At 37.7% G+C, this 16361-nt stretch overlaps 1 protein-coding gene across 1 annotated transcript in view; it reads left to right on the plus strand.

Moving 5' to 3' along the window:
- The window catches only part of wdfy1 (WD repeat and FYVE domain containing 1), an 83262-nt gene extending 70462 nt beyond the window's left edge, over positions 1 to 12800 (plus strand). Inside the window, exons 10-12 of the mRNA XM_060834859.1 lie at positions 1756 to 1886; positions 6012 to 6120; positions 11286 to 12800. Of these exons, the coding sequence (XP_060690842.1) occupies positions 1756 to 1886; positions 6012 to 6120; positions 11286 to 11345 (300 nt within the window). The 3' untranslated portion in view covers positions 11346 to 12800. The remainder of the gene's footprint in view (positions 1 to 1755; positions 1887 to 6011; positions 6121 to 11285) is intronic.
- Positions 12801 to 16361: the final 3561 nt, after the last annotated feature.

A 16361-nucleotide genomic window follows, 5' to 3' on the forward strand; every position in this document is an offset into this window, starting at 1 on the left:
GTATCACCAAGGTGAGGCAGAAACGTGGCTTGTTAGAGCACCGCTCTGTCTCCATTGCAGGTCAAAACTTGATCATCTGGTGTGATGTACTTTTAAGCGTTGTTGTATATGTGCAGGTCTGACCTATTTCCTGGGCTTGTGGCACTGTAGTCCGCGAAGCCATCTTCAACTGGGGATCAAAAATAGACTGGATCCACAGGAACACAATAATGGGGGGCGGGGGGTTGGTAAGGATGTACCCAAGCTACCTTTGTATGCAGCTGTACCAAGCTATGTGTAGACCTACAGTACAGAAACTAAGTTTCACTACATTCTGAGGTTCGAGCTGACCCTGTGTTACGAAGGATCGGTCTTGCCTCTTTGCTGTGGAATGCCTCAAGTGGTTGGATTGTTCTGCATCACCTGTCCCTCACGAAAAATTTGTTAAAAAAAAAACACACTTACTCACAAATCCATTGGGAACTGGTCAAGTTAACTCCTTGAGACCCTGCAGGAAAAAGGAGGGGGTGGATCCTGTCAGGTGGTTCCCTGAGCAGACTGTCAATGTTGTTTGGCAGAATACCACTTCACCAGAACTTTCCTTCAAGCCCCAAGACATTGCTTGATTCTTAAGAGGGGCCCTGCCGGTCAGATCCTCCATGCGTGCACAGTCTGTGTGCCACCACACGGTGCCCTTGAAGTGATTGCACTAATGATGAGACTGTCACACATCTGCTTTGCAAAGAAAATCTGGAGAGAAATGCAGTGGTTTTTGTCAAGGTTTGTCCCAAACAGCACAGTGATGCAGGATTCTGTGCTGTGCAGTCTGCTTTTCAGGATGCGCACTGAGACAAACATCGACTGCACCTGGAGGGCTATCACATCAATGAAAGACACTCTTCTTTGGTCTACCTGAAACGCACTGGTCTTCCAGTGTAAAGAGTTGACCTCCAACTGCATGTTGCAGACTGGCACATTCCAAGGTCGATGTCTACATGTGGAGGGACACACTAAAGCTTGGGGCAGCTGCTGCCACAGCACAGTGGAGAAAGTCCACCATCTAAGGTTTTTCTGCCAAAGTGTAATGAGGGTTTGTTCAATAGTTAGACCCTCTCAGTGCCTGAAAATGAACCTAATTCAGAGGTTACTTTGTTTCTCGCAACTGTAGAGAAGCTGTTTCTATTTTCCTCTGCAAAGGTTGTGCAAAAATGTTTTAAGAATCTTTTATTTATTTATTTAAATGATCTAAGTACATATAAAGTATATTTTTGAAATTCAAAAAAAATTCTATCACATTTCCTTTTTCCCCGCATCCATTGACCTCCACCATTATGTCTAATTCCGCCTATTCATGCCCATACCACAGCTGGACAGTTTGACATGGACAAGTCTTTAAAGATTTGAAAGATGTATTCTTCTGATGAAGATTCATTCCAGGGTGTTGTCAAATGGCCAGTCTAATTCTTTACCATTCCATGTCACTGTTTGACTTTATATAGTGTCAGGAAAAACTCTCAAGATGTCTACACCTGTAAGTTTTAAAATTCAGTCCATTAAAATAGAGATTTAAGAACCCATCCAAATTTAAATAGTACAGATGAATGTCAATTATAATGCTTCAGTTCAGAAATTGAATAGAAACTCAATCTGAAGAGTTGTAGATTTGAAGGTCACTCACATGTGAGCCATTGTTTGAAAAACATTGCTACTCTGTTTAGGAGATGGAGTGGAAATTTATTTTAATATTTTCTTTTAAATCTTTTATTTTACATTTAGCATCACTGCAGAAAATGTGGCAAAGCTATTTGTGGGAAATGCAGTACCAAGTGTACGACCTACCCGGTGATGGGCTTTGAGTTTCAGGTGCGAGTCTGTAATGACTGCTTTGACACCATCAAGGATGAAGAGTGAGTATTGTCATTTCACCTACCTGTTGAGATTGCATCTCCCATTGACTCTTCAAGCTGAAGTGTGAAATGGATAAAAAGAAATTGCATTTATTTAAAGTGAGGCAATTTAATGAATTAGAGGAGACCAACAGCGCTGTGTAAATCTCACTTGCTGGTTATGATTTCTTTGCCTGCTGCTTGATTAGGATCCAAATGGATTAATTTTGCTGGTTAGTTAGAAGTTAGACACGTTTGATTCAGCATTTCCGAAATGCTGGGAGAGACACAGCATCCATATTTTAGGTTGATTTTTTTAGAAAAAAATTATTTGCATGAAATACTGTCTCTGTGTAGAATGCTTTTTCTCTGAATCAGACACCTTCAGCACTTACAATTGTTTTCTCTATATATCCTTGCTTTTCATTTTGTAACGAAGTGCGTTTATTGGCAGAGTTCCATTTTGTTGAGATTAAAACTGCTTTTCTGTGTAGAAATATTTTCCTGTTGGGATTGCCTGGTGTGGCATATTAGAGCCAAAGCGTACAACAGCTAAAACCCAAAGTCGGTGTTTGCAGTTATGTTCCCCATGGAACCAGCTGGTGCTCTTTGCTGTGCTGTCACTTTGGAAAGGAAGGAAAGAAAGAAAAACACTTGGATTTCGTTGCAAATAATTAAAATCAAAGTGTGATATTGGATGTAGTTTACAAGAAAACTGCAGAAAATAAGAAATTATTTCCTTGAATGATCCACTATCTTAATCTTGTTGTAAGCTGCAGATGGGACACTTTCACTGAACACCAAGTTTATTTTGCATTGGTTAAGTGGCCTAGATGCTTAATCATGATATTGAATGGATACAGCTGTTTACTGAGTTCACCCAACTTCATGAGAGAGTGTTTTGAATAAAATCTGTGGATTAGTGTGCTGGAGGTTAATTTGCAAATCATTATCCAAAATGATGTATATATTGTCAACTGTATGCATTGCCGAGATAAATAAAAGATATAACCAAAGGTTTCATCTGAATGCATGTAGCATGCATAGCAATGTACTTCAATTCACTTAAATTTGATTTAATAGACTTGCAGAAATATGACAGCATAGTGACAAGGATTGGATCAGATCATATTTATTTTGTTAACATTTACTTACAATTAATTTAACTTTGTGTATACCCCACGTGTTCAGATAGAGCCTATACCTGCACATTGAAGGGAATGTTACATTCAAGAAGAGTGAAGGAAACTATTTTATGGTAGAGAGCTGGCATTATCAATCCGAGATGGCGTAGTTGGTTCAGGAGATCAGAATTTAGAATTGGTTTGGCTGGAATTGAGGGATAGAGAGGGAAGAAGTCATTAGTGGAAGTGGTACAGTATATAGTCCCTCAGACAGTAGCGCAATGTGGGACAAAGTAACCAAATAGAAATATAGGGTTCTTGTGATAGAGACAGCAAAAAATAGGGCAATTTTAATCAACATATTAAGTAGAAAAATCAAATTAGCTGTAGTCACTTGGATGATGAGTTCATAGAATTCTTTTGAGAGAGTTTCTTAAAGCTACATGTTCTGGAACCAAGCACAGAGCAGATTTCGTGAGACTTGGTATTGTTTGATTAATTAATTAGTAGTCTCAGAGTAAAGGCACGCCTTGGTAACAGCAACCATACAAAGTGGATTTGACATTCAGTTTGAATGGAAGAAGACTACATCCATGATTGGTGTATTAAACTTGAGTAAGGGAAACACTGGGCCTAAAAGCTGAGTTAGTTGAAGTGCATTGAGATAGTAGGATAGGGGATAGATCAATAGAAAATTAGCAACAGATATTTAACAGCATATTTCAAAATACTCAGAACACAAATATTACGACTATAAAGAAAATTTCTAACAGAGGACTCACCATCCGTGGTTAATTGAAAATATTAATGAAGACATCAAACTCAGTGTAAAAGCATATAATTGAATAAAAGTTGAGAGGCTGGTCAGATGATTGGACAGAATGTAAAAATGGTAGAAAAGGCTGAAAGAAAAATCAGGAGAGCAAATTAAAGTATAAGATTAAAGTAAAAGAGGAAACTAGGTAGAAATATAAGTGCATATGAAATGTTCTTGGTATAGTATTTAGAAAGGAAAAGAGTAAGTCAAGTGAGGGTTGATCCTGTAGAGAGTGAGAAGAGAGTTAATAGTTGATAAAATGGATGAAAGAAAGAAATATTTTGCTTCTGCCTCCACAAAAGAGGATACAAAGACATTCCAGTAAAAGGCATCAATCAGGAGGTACAATAAAAAGAGGAACTTTGTGAAACTACGATAACAAGGGAAGTGGTGCTGAGGGGGGGAGGGGGCGATGGCCGAGTGGTATTATCACTAGACTGTTGATTCAGAGAGCCTGGTAATATTCTGGGGACCTGGGTTTGAATCCCACCATGGCAGAGAGTGGAATTTCAATTAAATAACTATCTAGTCGAAAGAATCTAATGATGACCACAAATTCATTGTCAGGAAAAACTCATCTGGTTCACTAATATCTTTTTGGGGAAGGAAACTCCAGACCCACAACAATATGGTTAACTCTTAACTCCCCTCTAGGTAGTTAGGGATGGGCAATAAATGCTGGCCATGCCAGTGACGCCCTTATCCCATGAATGAATGAAGAAAGAAAGAAAAAAGCAAACTGACTGACGGACTGTGGACTGACAAAACTTCAGATCCTCAATAGCTTCATTCTAAGACCTTTAATGGTGACCAATGAAGTAGCATTGGTGTTAATTTTTCAAAATTCAGGAAAGATTCCATCAGACTGAAAAGTAACAAATACAACTCCTCAATTCAAAAAGAACAAGATGAGAATTATTTTTGAGATTTGTGTGATTTGGAACTCTATCAAAGAAGGTGAAGGAGGTTTGGTCACTGACTATGTTTACACCAGAACAAAATACATTCTTCTTCAACAGGGGATTATCTGGAGAAGTTGGAATTGTAGAATTCAAAACGCACACAAATCAGCCATTAGCTGCTTGAGTGGCTGAGCAGGCTCAAGGGGCTCAATGGCCTACTTCTGTTCCTACTTTGTACGTTGCAAATCTCTGGACTTTGCATTCAATTGCAAAATAGAGATAGGAAACCATTTTCATCATTAGAAACCCTCATTTGTACTGTAGAAAATATTTTCTACGTAAAGGCTTAATGTATGAGTAGAACATGAGGATCAAGAATAGGTTGTTTCACATGCAGTTGGATCATTGCTGATTTAAATCACTGTTCTGTTATGTCTCTGTCAGTATACCTTTAAGATACATGCTCATGATTTTACTACAGCGTCATAGCATGTAACCTGAGGATATAAAGGTCTCGTACTCTATTTTTTTCTCTGGTCTCTTTGTTATTGAGACTCTATTCAAAACATGCTCCTCTGTTATAATCCTCATAACTTAAAATTAGCCTTGTGCACATGGGGAATGTAATTTTTATGCGTAATGAATGTCTGTTTAATTCTTCAACACTATTATATCTGTGCCTAGTTTCTCAGGTTATGGAGCAAGTATAAGCATTGCTGCATCTGGTAAAAACACCCTGTTGGAGGCTATCTCATGCCATGGAGACAGCAGTGATTCTGTTTGCTTGTCTTAGTTCGACATGTTTAAACCTGCTCATGAAGATGATGCTGTCAGTCTTCGTATTGAAATTTTTAATTCGTCAAGACTCGGTAGCTTTTTTGAGAATAATGTTCCAGATATCCACTGCCATTTGCGTGAAGAAATTCTTCCTGCTCTATCCATGAAGGACTTAGATCTGCTTTAAGATAAATATTCCTTTGTGCAGGATTATCTGAGCAGTGAAAATTAATTCTCTCTTCTATCTTTAAAAATCATTCAGATGATCTTAATCCATAAGAGGCACTATATGCCTATTGCAGAAGTAAACTATATTGGACTCAGCGACAATTTTGTTAGCATTTGTTAATGAGACTATTTATTTAAGCAAATTATTTTGCCATTTAATGGGATATTCAGGGCAAGTTATGAGTGCTATTTATCTGCAAATGATCTCAGTACCAACTTATCAGACAGGAATACTTTTTCAATTGTTTTTATTGATGCTGACTCTGAAGCATCTTTATTGCAATGTTTAATATTACAGTCGAACTTCTTTGGCAACATTCCATGAAGGCAAACATAATATCGCACACATGAATCTGGATAACACAAGAGGATTGATGGTAACCTGTGGAAGTGATCGCATTGTGAAGGTATTTTTGCTTTTATCTCTCAGATGCCTATTCAACTTGACTTAAGCCCTTAGTTCAAAGGAGTTTGTTCAATACACTTAAACAAGCCTTCCTGCAAAGTTTTAACCATTACTCATGAAGTAAATTATTGGGGGAAGAATGTTGCATTTAATGTCCTGCGTAAAGATGGGAGGCATGCAGAAATGATGGACCAGGGTACCTAATGGCATCTGTTATTTAGACTTGATATTGCTCCTATCAGATCAAACAACATTGCCCACCAAGTTTCTGGAAGTGAGAGTTGATAACAGCGATGCGATAGAATTTGGATTTTAAATAACCACCAGCTTTAATCACTGGCTTTCTACTTTACATTTCTCATTCCTTAGAGTAAAGAGGAAAAACTGAGCAGTGAATTACAGGGTGTGAATTCACAGTTCAATTCGGTATAGAAAGAGAAGGAAGGAAAGAAATTTTGGGTTGGGAGAGAAAGAGCTTTTTAAAGATAACCTTTCTAAAATCTCTTGAAACAATTGACAACCTGAAGGAATGAGATTTCACTCTTTCAATCATTAACTTTCAGTTCCACAGTCGTTGAATGTGATATCATTGTTAATTACTGCCATTATTAAGAGTATTTATAAAATATTTTTACACTTCAAGTGGATGAGCAATTTGTATCACTTGGTGGGACCTTTAAATTTTTTTGCACGGTCACAGATGTGTAATAACAACAAGATTGACATGTGTATTACCATACAGCATCTATCAAACCCATTATTTGAGCAATTTAGTTCACATCTAACATGAGGATACTGCAAGTTCATGATGTTCAATTTATGTCAATTGTGAGATAAATAGCAAAATGGCACTTTGGTGAATCAAATCATGAGGGCAATGGCACAACACACACAGCAACTTCTGAAGATTTATATTTAATTGTGCATCAGGCCCTTGCCTGATGTTGCTATACCATTTGTCCATAAATGACACAAATTTCACTAATCTTGCAGGTTTTTTGACAGGTCTTTTTTTTTCTTCACTTATGGAAGTTTAAGTATTTCCCAGTTCTTAAATCATTGATATATTGTTTTGCCCCAGATTATTTGAAAAATTTTTAGGGTTTAAATGTGCTCTCAATAATTGATTATCACAAAAAATTATTAGTTTTCTGTCTATGTTAAACCATTGTTTCTTGTAATGTGCATTTTGGCAAAGCATCACTCCTTCCTGAAGGCATGAAATCAGCTATCTTATTTGAGTGGTTAATAGTTTTAGTTTCTATCATGTGGAAATGCCGTTTGCTATCGGTTTGTAGAGAGGCTACATAGATTAGATTAGATTCCCTACAGTGTGGAAACAGGCCCTTCAGCCCAACAAGTCCACACCGACCCTCCAAAGAGTAACCCACCCAGATCCATTTTCCTCTGACTAATGCACCTCGACTATGGCCAATTGACCTTGCCTGCACATCTTTTGGATTGTGGGAGGAAACCAGAGCACCCTGAAGAAACCCACGCAGACACTGGAAGAATGTGCAAACTCCGTACAGACATTCTCCCAAGGCTGGAATCGAACCCAGGTCCCTGGTGCTGTGAGGCAGCAGTGCTAACCCAATGAGCCACTCTGCTGCCTACAGTGGCTCAGGGGTTATGTATTTGTGTGGAAGAGTCACATGCCAAGATTTCTTGGTCATTTTCCCTCAATGTGTTCACACATCCATTTTCATTTTGGTTCGGAGGCAAGAGATAGTTTAAAAATGTGAGTAACATTGTCTCTAGAATTTGAGAAAACAATTAGCAGCACACAAACCTGCTTCAGCAATTAAGTTCAATACAATATTTATTACATGGGTATGAAATCCAGTTCTGATGGGAGGATCATGGTTCTGATCACTCACTCAGTGTTGCTTGGCTTAGACCTGTATTTCAGTGTTAGGTATACAGGTGGAAGGATGGAGATGTAGCAATGTACAAGATATAAAAACACTGTTTTTCAATCTAGACAGAAAATCCATGATTAATTAGGGCTTGTTTCACGGATTGATTTGAAGCATATAAACTCCCAATCACGACAAAGTGGATGATGAAAGGATGTTTACTTTTGTGGGTAAGTCCAATACTAGGGAGCACGGTTTTAAAATTAGGGGTCACCCTTTTCAGGATAGGAGAGAGTTTTTTTCCCCTCAGTGTTGTCCAACTGGAACTCTTCCTCGGAAGGTGGTAGAAGCAGGAGTATTGAATATCTTTTAAACAGTGAATAGTTTCTTGCAAGGAAAGAGAATCAAATATTATTGGGAGTAGAATTTGAATTGAATGGGTTAGCCAAGATCTTAATGATTGGGATCAAGCTGGAGGGACAGAATGATTAACTTTTTTTCCTACTTTTGTATGTTATCAATCATTCCTGGGACTCGAATTCGTTCAGTACAATATGTATTGCATTGGATTTCAAAAGGGGAATATTAGACTCCTCAATCAACCTTAGTTTTCCTCGAAAACTAAAATCCACAGCCTACAAGATGATAGTTATAGTGTGGCTCGGTCTCCAACTGTGCACCATATCCCGTCAGCTGTATTACAACGGAACTGCTAAAGTACACAAGATTACACAGTTGTAAACTGTTCACTTTGAGTGGGTGGCTGTTTTTTTTTATTTTACCCACATCCTCGTTTATGCTATTAGTGCATTTTTAAAAATATCATATCTAGCTTTAGCTAGCTGTGACAAACACAGCGGTTTTTGACATTTCAATGATTGCATGAGTTCCAGTATTCTGCATTTCAACATGACAAACATTAGTGATTGGAGTTTTCATATTTGATGTAATTTGATTACTGTCATGTATATAGAGATAGTGAAAAGTGTTGTCTTGCGTGCTTTACAAGCAGGTCATACTGTACAAGAGCATCAGGGTAATAGAACAGAATGCTGAATACAATGTTACAGATACTGAGAAGGTGCAGAGAGGGATCAACCTTAACATTAAAGGTTCATTCGTAAACGGATAATAATAGTGTGGAACAAGTTGTTTTTCAACCTGTTTGTACATGTATACTAATTTATACCTTCTGAAGGGGAGGGTGGAGGAGAGTATAACTGGGATGGGAGGGGTCTTTGATTATGTTGGTTGCTTTCCTAATGCAATGGGAAGTATAGGTGGAGCCAGTGGATGGAAGGTTACTTTTCAGGATGGATTGGGCTATGTTTGCAACTCTAATTTCTTTCAGTCTTGGGAAGAGTAGTTGCCGTACCCTACTGTGAAACATCCAGATAGGATGCTTTCTATGGTGCAGCTCTAAAAATTTGGAAAATTTGTATCCTGCACACCACAGTTATTTGCATAGCTCAGTTAGTGGATGTGCAAGGCTCATTGAAGCAGAGAAGAGAGCACAGCACAAGAAGCCAACTAAGGATTGAACTATCTGAGATTCTGGCTTAAGACAATGCCCAATCCAGTCTCATTCCAGATTCTGGCACACTCTCTTTTTTTTTCTTGGAACCACAATTATTGTCCCTCAGCAGATATTTTCCACTTCACTTGCTGCAATGTTTCCAACACCTCAACATAAGCGAGAATTCTTTTGCTTGGTTGCCTTTTTAAATTGGAGAATAATGGCATTTTCATGTGTCCACAATCCAAAAAACTGGTCTTGCTGTGCAAGCTAGGAAAGCCATACAAGAAAATGAATGAGGTTTGTAAAATTTTACCTGTGGCTGTTCAGAAAATGGACATTGGTAACTGTAATTTTGTAACCTGTGCGAGTTGAATATAAATGTTATCGTCTGTAAAGAACACAAGTCTTATAAAGCGAAGGTGACCCCCAACTCTGAGAATGAAAACTGAAACACCTGAAGAGGAGCATCACTCTCTATAATCTGTATTTTTAAACAAAAAATGTGAGAAGTGGTGTCGTTTGCTTTTTGGCAACTTTTAGTGGTTAAATAAAATAAATCACTGACAATTTCCTTTAAAATCAACAACTAACAATTTATTTATCTGACTCTTAACCGTGAACAAATTAACAAAATTATTAACAATCTGAATAAATCCATTCTAGCTATTAACTATTCCCAAATAAAATAAGATTCTAATGGTATGCTGTTCCAATATATATATATATATATATATATATAAGTCCCACTCATATACAAAAAAATAGAATTTAGTCTCTCAAAATTACAGCCAGGACACATGTCATTGGTAATGTTCTGTGTCTCTTCTTCTGTCAGAAATGTCTTCTCCGCCATTGGTACTATTATTATTTTGGATGGTGCTTTCTCTAAGACATAAATTCCTGTGACAGCCCACGATCCCCTCTCAGGGGCGGAGGGCTGTTAGCTCTGGTGGATGACTGTTAGCTCTCTGGGTCTTTGTCCAACTGGCCCCTTCTTTTATACCCTTGATGAAATATCAATATTTCTTACATTTAGGATTAGTCCTATGTTGTCAAAACCATCAGAGTTAAATTTAATAGGTTTTTGGTATCTAAGGCCTTGTTGGAATTGATTGGCTAAGTTCAAAGACTGTTGTTTTGCTTAAAAACCGCTTGGCCTGCTAATCGTATGGCCTTTTGATGCAAATGATTCAATTCGGGTGCTCTCTATACTTCCATATGTTCCGCCTGATTTCCACAGACAACTGTTTCAAATGTCTCAAGCCCTGAAAAAGCAACATCTTTTAAAGGAACCATGCAAGGATTCCCCACCACCACCTCCCCGACCAGCATTTTACAATTATACAAAGTCTAATTTCCTTCTTCCCAATTTACAATTACTCTGCCCAACTTTGCTAGACAAGATAACAGCAGGAATAAACATGCGGCTGATTGAACATGCTTGCCCGGTTAGTATGGTCATGGCTAATCCTGGGCTACAACTCCACTTGCCTGCTTTGTCTCTTGATATCCTGAGAGACCAAAAGTCTGCCTATCCTAGCCTTAAATGTACTCTATAATAGACAAATCCACAACTATCTAAAGATCCACAACCTATGTGAATGAAGAATGTTCTCCTCTTTTCACTCCCTTTTATCAAGGGTCTGTGCCTCTCCATTTTACATTGCCAGCCAAGTGGAATCATCATCTATCTGATCAAGCATCTTCAGAACTTGTATATTTCAATGAAAGATAAAATGCCTTATTGCTATAACTGTTTTTTTACCTTTTACTTTGCTTTTTCTGCAGATCTGGGACATGACACCAGTCATTGGCTGCAGTATGGCTACAGGGTTTTCTTCCCGTTGACCTCCGACCTCCAATAGCACTGCACCTTTGACGTGTACATGTAGAACCAATTCTACTTACATGTTACCATGGAGACAGTGCTATTAAAGTTGAGTAGAGATTCAGGTGACAAACTCCTACTTTGCCCAAAGGACCGAATAAATATTCACTTGAGTAAACACTGTTTGTGCCCAATGCTAGAAGCACAGGAAATAAAACTGCAAAAGATATGAAAAAGAAAACTACCTTTCTAACTAAAATTGTAAAATAGCATCATATTACATAAGAGTATATTTGTTCTATATTTATTCTGTGCATAACCTAACATGATTTAATTAAATGTCTTTAATGAAGAAAAATTGTGCAAGATAATTTTTAGATAAAAATGTGTCATTTATCCTAGCCATAATGCCATTTAGGTGTTGTAAGCTGGTGATTCCTGGTCTGTTTACAGTACGATGGTTTTCAGTGTTTGCTTTATTTGTACACTGCAAATTCCTGTCGTATGCAGTTTGTGACCAGGCATTGATAAACAGGGGCACTTTATGGGGGAAATGTAAGCTGCATTTTTATAATGACACAGGAAATATTTGTGATTACAAAAAAAAACACCTATACCTATTAAACAATTTGCTTCTCTCTTCAACTGTGATAAGCAAGAAGCATTTTTTTCCCCCCCTTTGACATTTACATAAATGAGTACATTCCCTTTTGCTGTGGGGTGCACAGTCTGATTCAGGAGGATGGGAGATTTGATTTTTTTTCATGAGCACATGCAAAAGATATGGTCATGTTGTTCAGCATTTTCACTTGCAGAAAACATCTTAATGAAGAAAACTCCACACAGTTTGCAATATTTTGAATTACCATCACTATTTAGCTATATTCAGTTAACACTAGTGTTGCTGAAGCAATCAGTGTTCATTATATACTGGTTATAATTCCACTAAAAGCACGTGTATCCTTTACCTCAAATTTGATGCTAGTGAGTTAATGCTTTTGGATTTCAGATGTTTGCTATATTACTTTAGTACACCCCAGGCTCAGCAGAATTGATTTCATGTTTTCATTTTCTGCATTTAACAGTTTACAATAACAGAAGAATAATGGAAAATACAGCTCTGTATTTGAGAACAGCCAATGTATAATTAAAAGGTGTGAATGATGCACTGCAAATTTTGCCATGCATTATGTTATATGCTCCTAATAGTTATTAAAGGAAGAAATTACTTATCTACAATTGTTGCTCAATTTATCTTTTGAAAAAAATCATTCAAATTTCTTTGCCTAAAAGAATTTGAGTTTAGTTTTGGGGAAGAGTTCAGATGAGGATTAGCCTTAGAGTGCTATTGTCTTGTACTGCATTGTCACACTAGAAGGGGATGGGAGCAATGACATAAAGTAAGCCACTGCAAGATGATAAAGTGCAGCTATGAATCTTACCGAGTAATTAAATGACAATTGTTTCAAATCTTTTTATCTGTCTGAAGTGAGATTTATTTTTGTCTTTTATTTGTTTGACATTCCCTCCTTTTGATAGTTAAAATAGACAAATGACATTTGCCCAATAGATTTGATTTTTATTTTCAACTGTGCACTATTTCAAAACTTATGTTTTTAAATGCACTGTTTTTTTGACGTTTTCCTTTTCACTGGTATTGAGAGATAGAAATATTAAATTTTTTTTGTTAAATATTAATGAGAAACCAGTTCCTTCATCTTCCAAAACTTAATTTTTGTATTTTCTCAACATGTACTGGTACCTGGGTGCTAATTGAACACTGAGTCTGGATCCCTTTCACATCTCCTCCTCCCGCCCCACAACATTCAAAGTTCTACTTTGCTGAATAACCTATTACTGGAATGCTTTCCTCCAGTTGAAGTATTGTCATATGCCATATTGGAAATACGTCATCTCAATTGAAACTTGGAAAACTTAATTTGTGCAAAGATTTGAGAAGTATAAATGGAACTGCACTGTTGAAACTGTACACTGATTGCAATGATGAACACTGACTCTCTTGAAGGAATACCTATTATGACTGTGTTTTTAGACCGAATACTTGCATAGTCTCTAACGATCTCCCTGTAAGTTACTAATAGGTGTATAGAGGAGATTGATGTATGACTGAAGAGTTGGAGCAGGAGGGAGAGCTTCAGCTTCCTGCATCACTTGGTGTTTCACATAAAAATCCACAATTACTTTGTGGATGCTGCTGAATTTAATGATTTGTTTCTGCTCTGTGTATATGCTGTACATCAAACTTGTAAGTAACTAGCTGCCATAAAATAAACTAACATCAAAACATGAATTTCTTGGGTAAGATGTTCTGAGTAGAAGGATTATCTAATGATTTCAATGGTTAAGTGCAGAATGATAAAATTCTCCTCCAATTCCCATGATTATAAAGCTGGTCCTTCCAATATGCCACAAATATTGTTTCTTAGTATGTAAAACTTTTAATTTGATAGAGAAGCTAATTAAACCTTCTTCTAAATTTAAAGATCTGACCACATTCAAGAGCTTTTCATGATTATAATATTTCCCAAAATGTCCTTTCTTCTTAAATGGATAATTTAATAATCGTTCGATTGTTATGGTCTGATCTGTAAGCACAGTTGCAGATCAGTGTTTGTTTAACCCTAGTTATTCCAATGCATCAAGAAGAGCCATTCAAGAACTGCTTTCATAACTGTGATCTCTGCACTGAGAATGACCAGGGCAGCAGATGCACGCATGCAAATTCCCCTCCAATGCGCACACCATCCTGACTTGGAATAATCACTGTTCATTCAGTGTCACTTCAATGATTCAAAAATTGTACAATTCACCTTCTCTTAGCACTGTGGGTGTATCTACACCCCATTGACTCCAACTGGTCAATAAGATGCTTCTTCACCACCAGGCAACAATTGGTGCCCTTGACAGTTATTCCTACATCGCATGATAAAAGTAACCAGGTAGTGGGTAAATTGCTTTTTGTTTACTGCTGCAGTAAGAGAAGCTTAGTCTTTTAAATCAAAATCTTAATTTTCAGGTTGATAGAGGAGCTCAGTCCCATGAGTTGCAAGGTTTGCATTTTGTTGGAAATCTTAGATCTTAAATCCTGGCAGTCTGATGGTCACATTTTCAGATGTTGAAGCTGGATGGTTGGCAACAGATTAACTGTGGTACCACCAGAGTTGGGAGTTATGTGAATTAATCATTCTTAGATGCAGTTGCCCCAGAGCTTAAGGAAGTGCGGTCAGGGAAGATTGGGTGACAGTCGGTCTGAAGAAGGTAGGCAGGCCAGAAAACCCCAGTGTGCGTCTCACTCAACAGATTTTCTGTGTTAGAAAACATTGAAAGTGTGTCAGTTTCTCTGGGGGAGAGCAGTTAGAGCTGATATGGACAAGCAGGGGGAGCAGGCAGAGAAAAGTTATTGGTGTAGGAAACTGTATAGTGAGGAGTACAGACAGGTGTTTCTGTGGCTGCAGACGTGACTCCAGGATGTTGTGCTATCTCCCTGGCATCAGGCTCAAGGGTGTCACTGTATAGGTGTAGGGTTTTGAAGGGGGAGGGTGAGCAGTTGGAGGTTGTGGTTCATGTTGGTACTAATCTTTAGAGGTGGAAAGAGGAATGAGGTCTTGCAACAAGAATGAGAGAACTAACTAACAGATTGAAAAGCAGGACCTCAAAGTTGTAATCTCTAGATGCCATGTGCTAGTTACTAATAGGTGTATAGAGGAGATTGATGTATGACTGAAGAGTTGGAGCAGGAGGGAGAGCTTCAGCTTCCTGCATCACTTGGTCCATTTCAGGGGAAGATGGGCCCTGCGTAAGATACAAGGGACTGTATCAAGATTGAATGCCATTTATTTTAATGCTCACAATTAAGGTGGATGAGTCAAGGATATTGCTTAACACACGGGCATATGATATCATTGCCATCTAATATATGGCTGAGGGAGGGGCAAGGCTGGCAGCTGAATTTTCTGGCCAGCAGAATGTTTGGGTGGTACCAGGGAGGGGGTGCCAAAGCAGAGATGGTGTTACAATATTGATAAATCCATGTGATAGCAATAAGGAGGGATACTACCTTAGAGGCCTCCTTTAATTGAGGCCAAATGCATAGAACCTAAAAGCAAAAACATTTTGGGAATGCATGAGATCCCCAAACATTGAGAGAGAGAAGGGCCAAGATATAGGCAAATTTCAGAAATGTAGCAATAATAGGGTAATGGGGATTTCAACGTACTCTGTGTGAAGGGCATAGAGGAGGTGGAATTTAGTTTTTTTTTTAAGGCCAGCAATTAGGAAATAAGTTAATCCTTTACAGTCAACATGACTTTGTCAAGGCCAGATAATGTCTGACCAATTTAATTGAGTTCTTTCACGAGGCAACACAGGCAGTGGATGAGACTATATTTGGATGTTGTATATTTGGACTTTGAGAAAGCAATTGATACAGTGCCACATAACGAGCTGGTTAGCAAATTAGAGCTGCTTGGTATTGATGGTCCTTTGCAGCATGGATTAGAAATTGATTAAAAGATATGAAACAGTCCAATATCCATGGAGGAGGAACTGTGAATGTATGAGTGTTTTGTTTGGCTGGGCTGAGTTATTACTATTTAATTGTTTATTGTTTGGTATTTATTTATTTAGTTAAATAGCTAGTTTAGTTTTTTTAAAAATGTTATATTTATATATGTTTATACATTTGTACAGGAGGCTGGGTTGGGGACTTTTTTTATTTGGGTTTAGTTTTGTACTATTTTTGTACTGTTATGAGTTGCATTGTTTTGTATTTGTTATATTTAAATCTATTTTTTCTTAAAAATAGATTTTAAAAAATAGGAAACAGTGGGTAGGTATTGATAGGCAATTCTCGGATGAGAGACTAATTGAAAGTGGTATTCCATAGGCATAGTGTTGGATCCCTTGCTTTTTCTGATTTATATAAATTACTTGAAGGGGATTGAGGGTAAAATGTCTAAATTTGCACTCAATATGAGCAACTTCAGAGGGACATTGACAAGTTGGCCAAATGGGCG

Source organism: Hemiscyllium ocellatum, chromosome 13 (genome assembly GCF_020745735.1).
Source record: "Hemiscyllium ocellatum isolate sHemOce1 chromosome 13, sHemOce1.pat.X.cur, whole genome shotgun sequence".
In the NCBI taxonomy this organism is placed as follows: Eukaryota; Metazoa; Chordata; class Chondrichthyes; order Orectolobiformes; family Hemiscylliidae; genus Hemiscyllium; species Hemiscyllium ocellatum.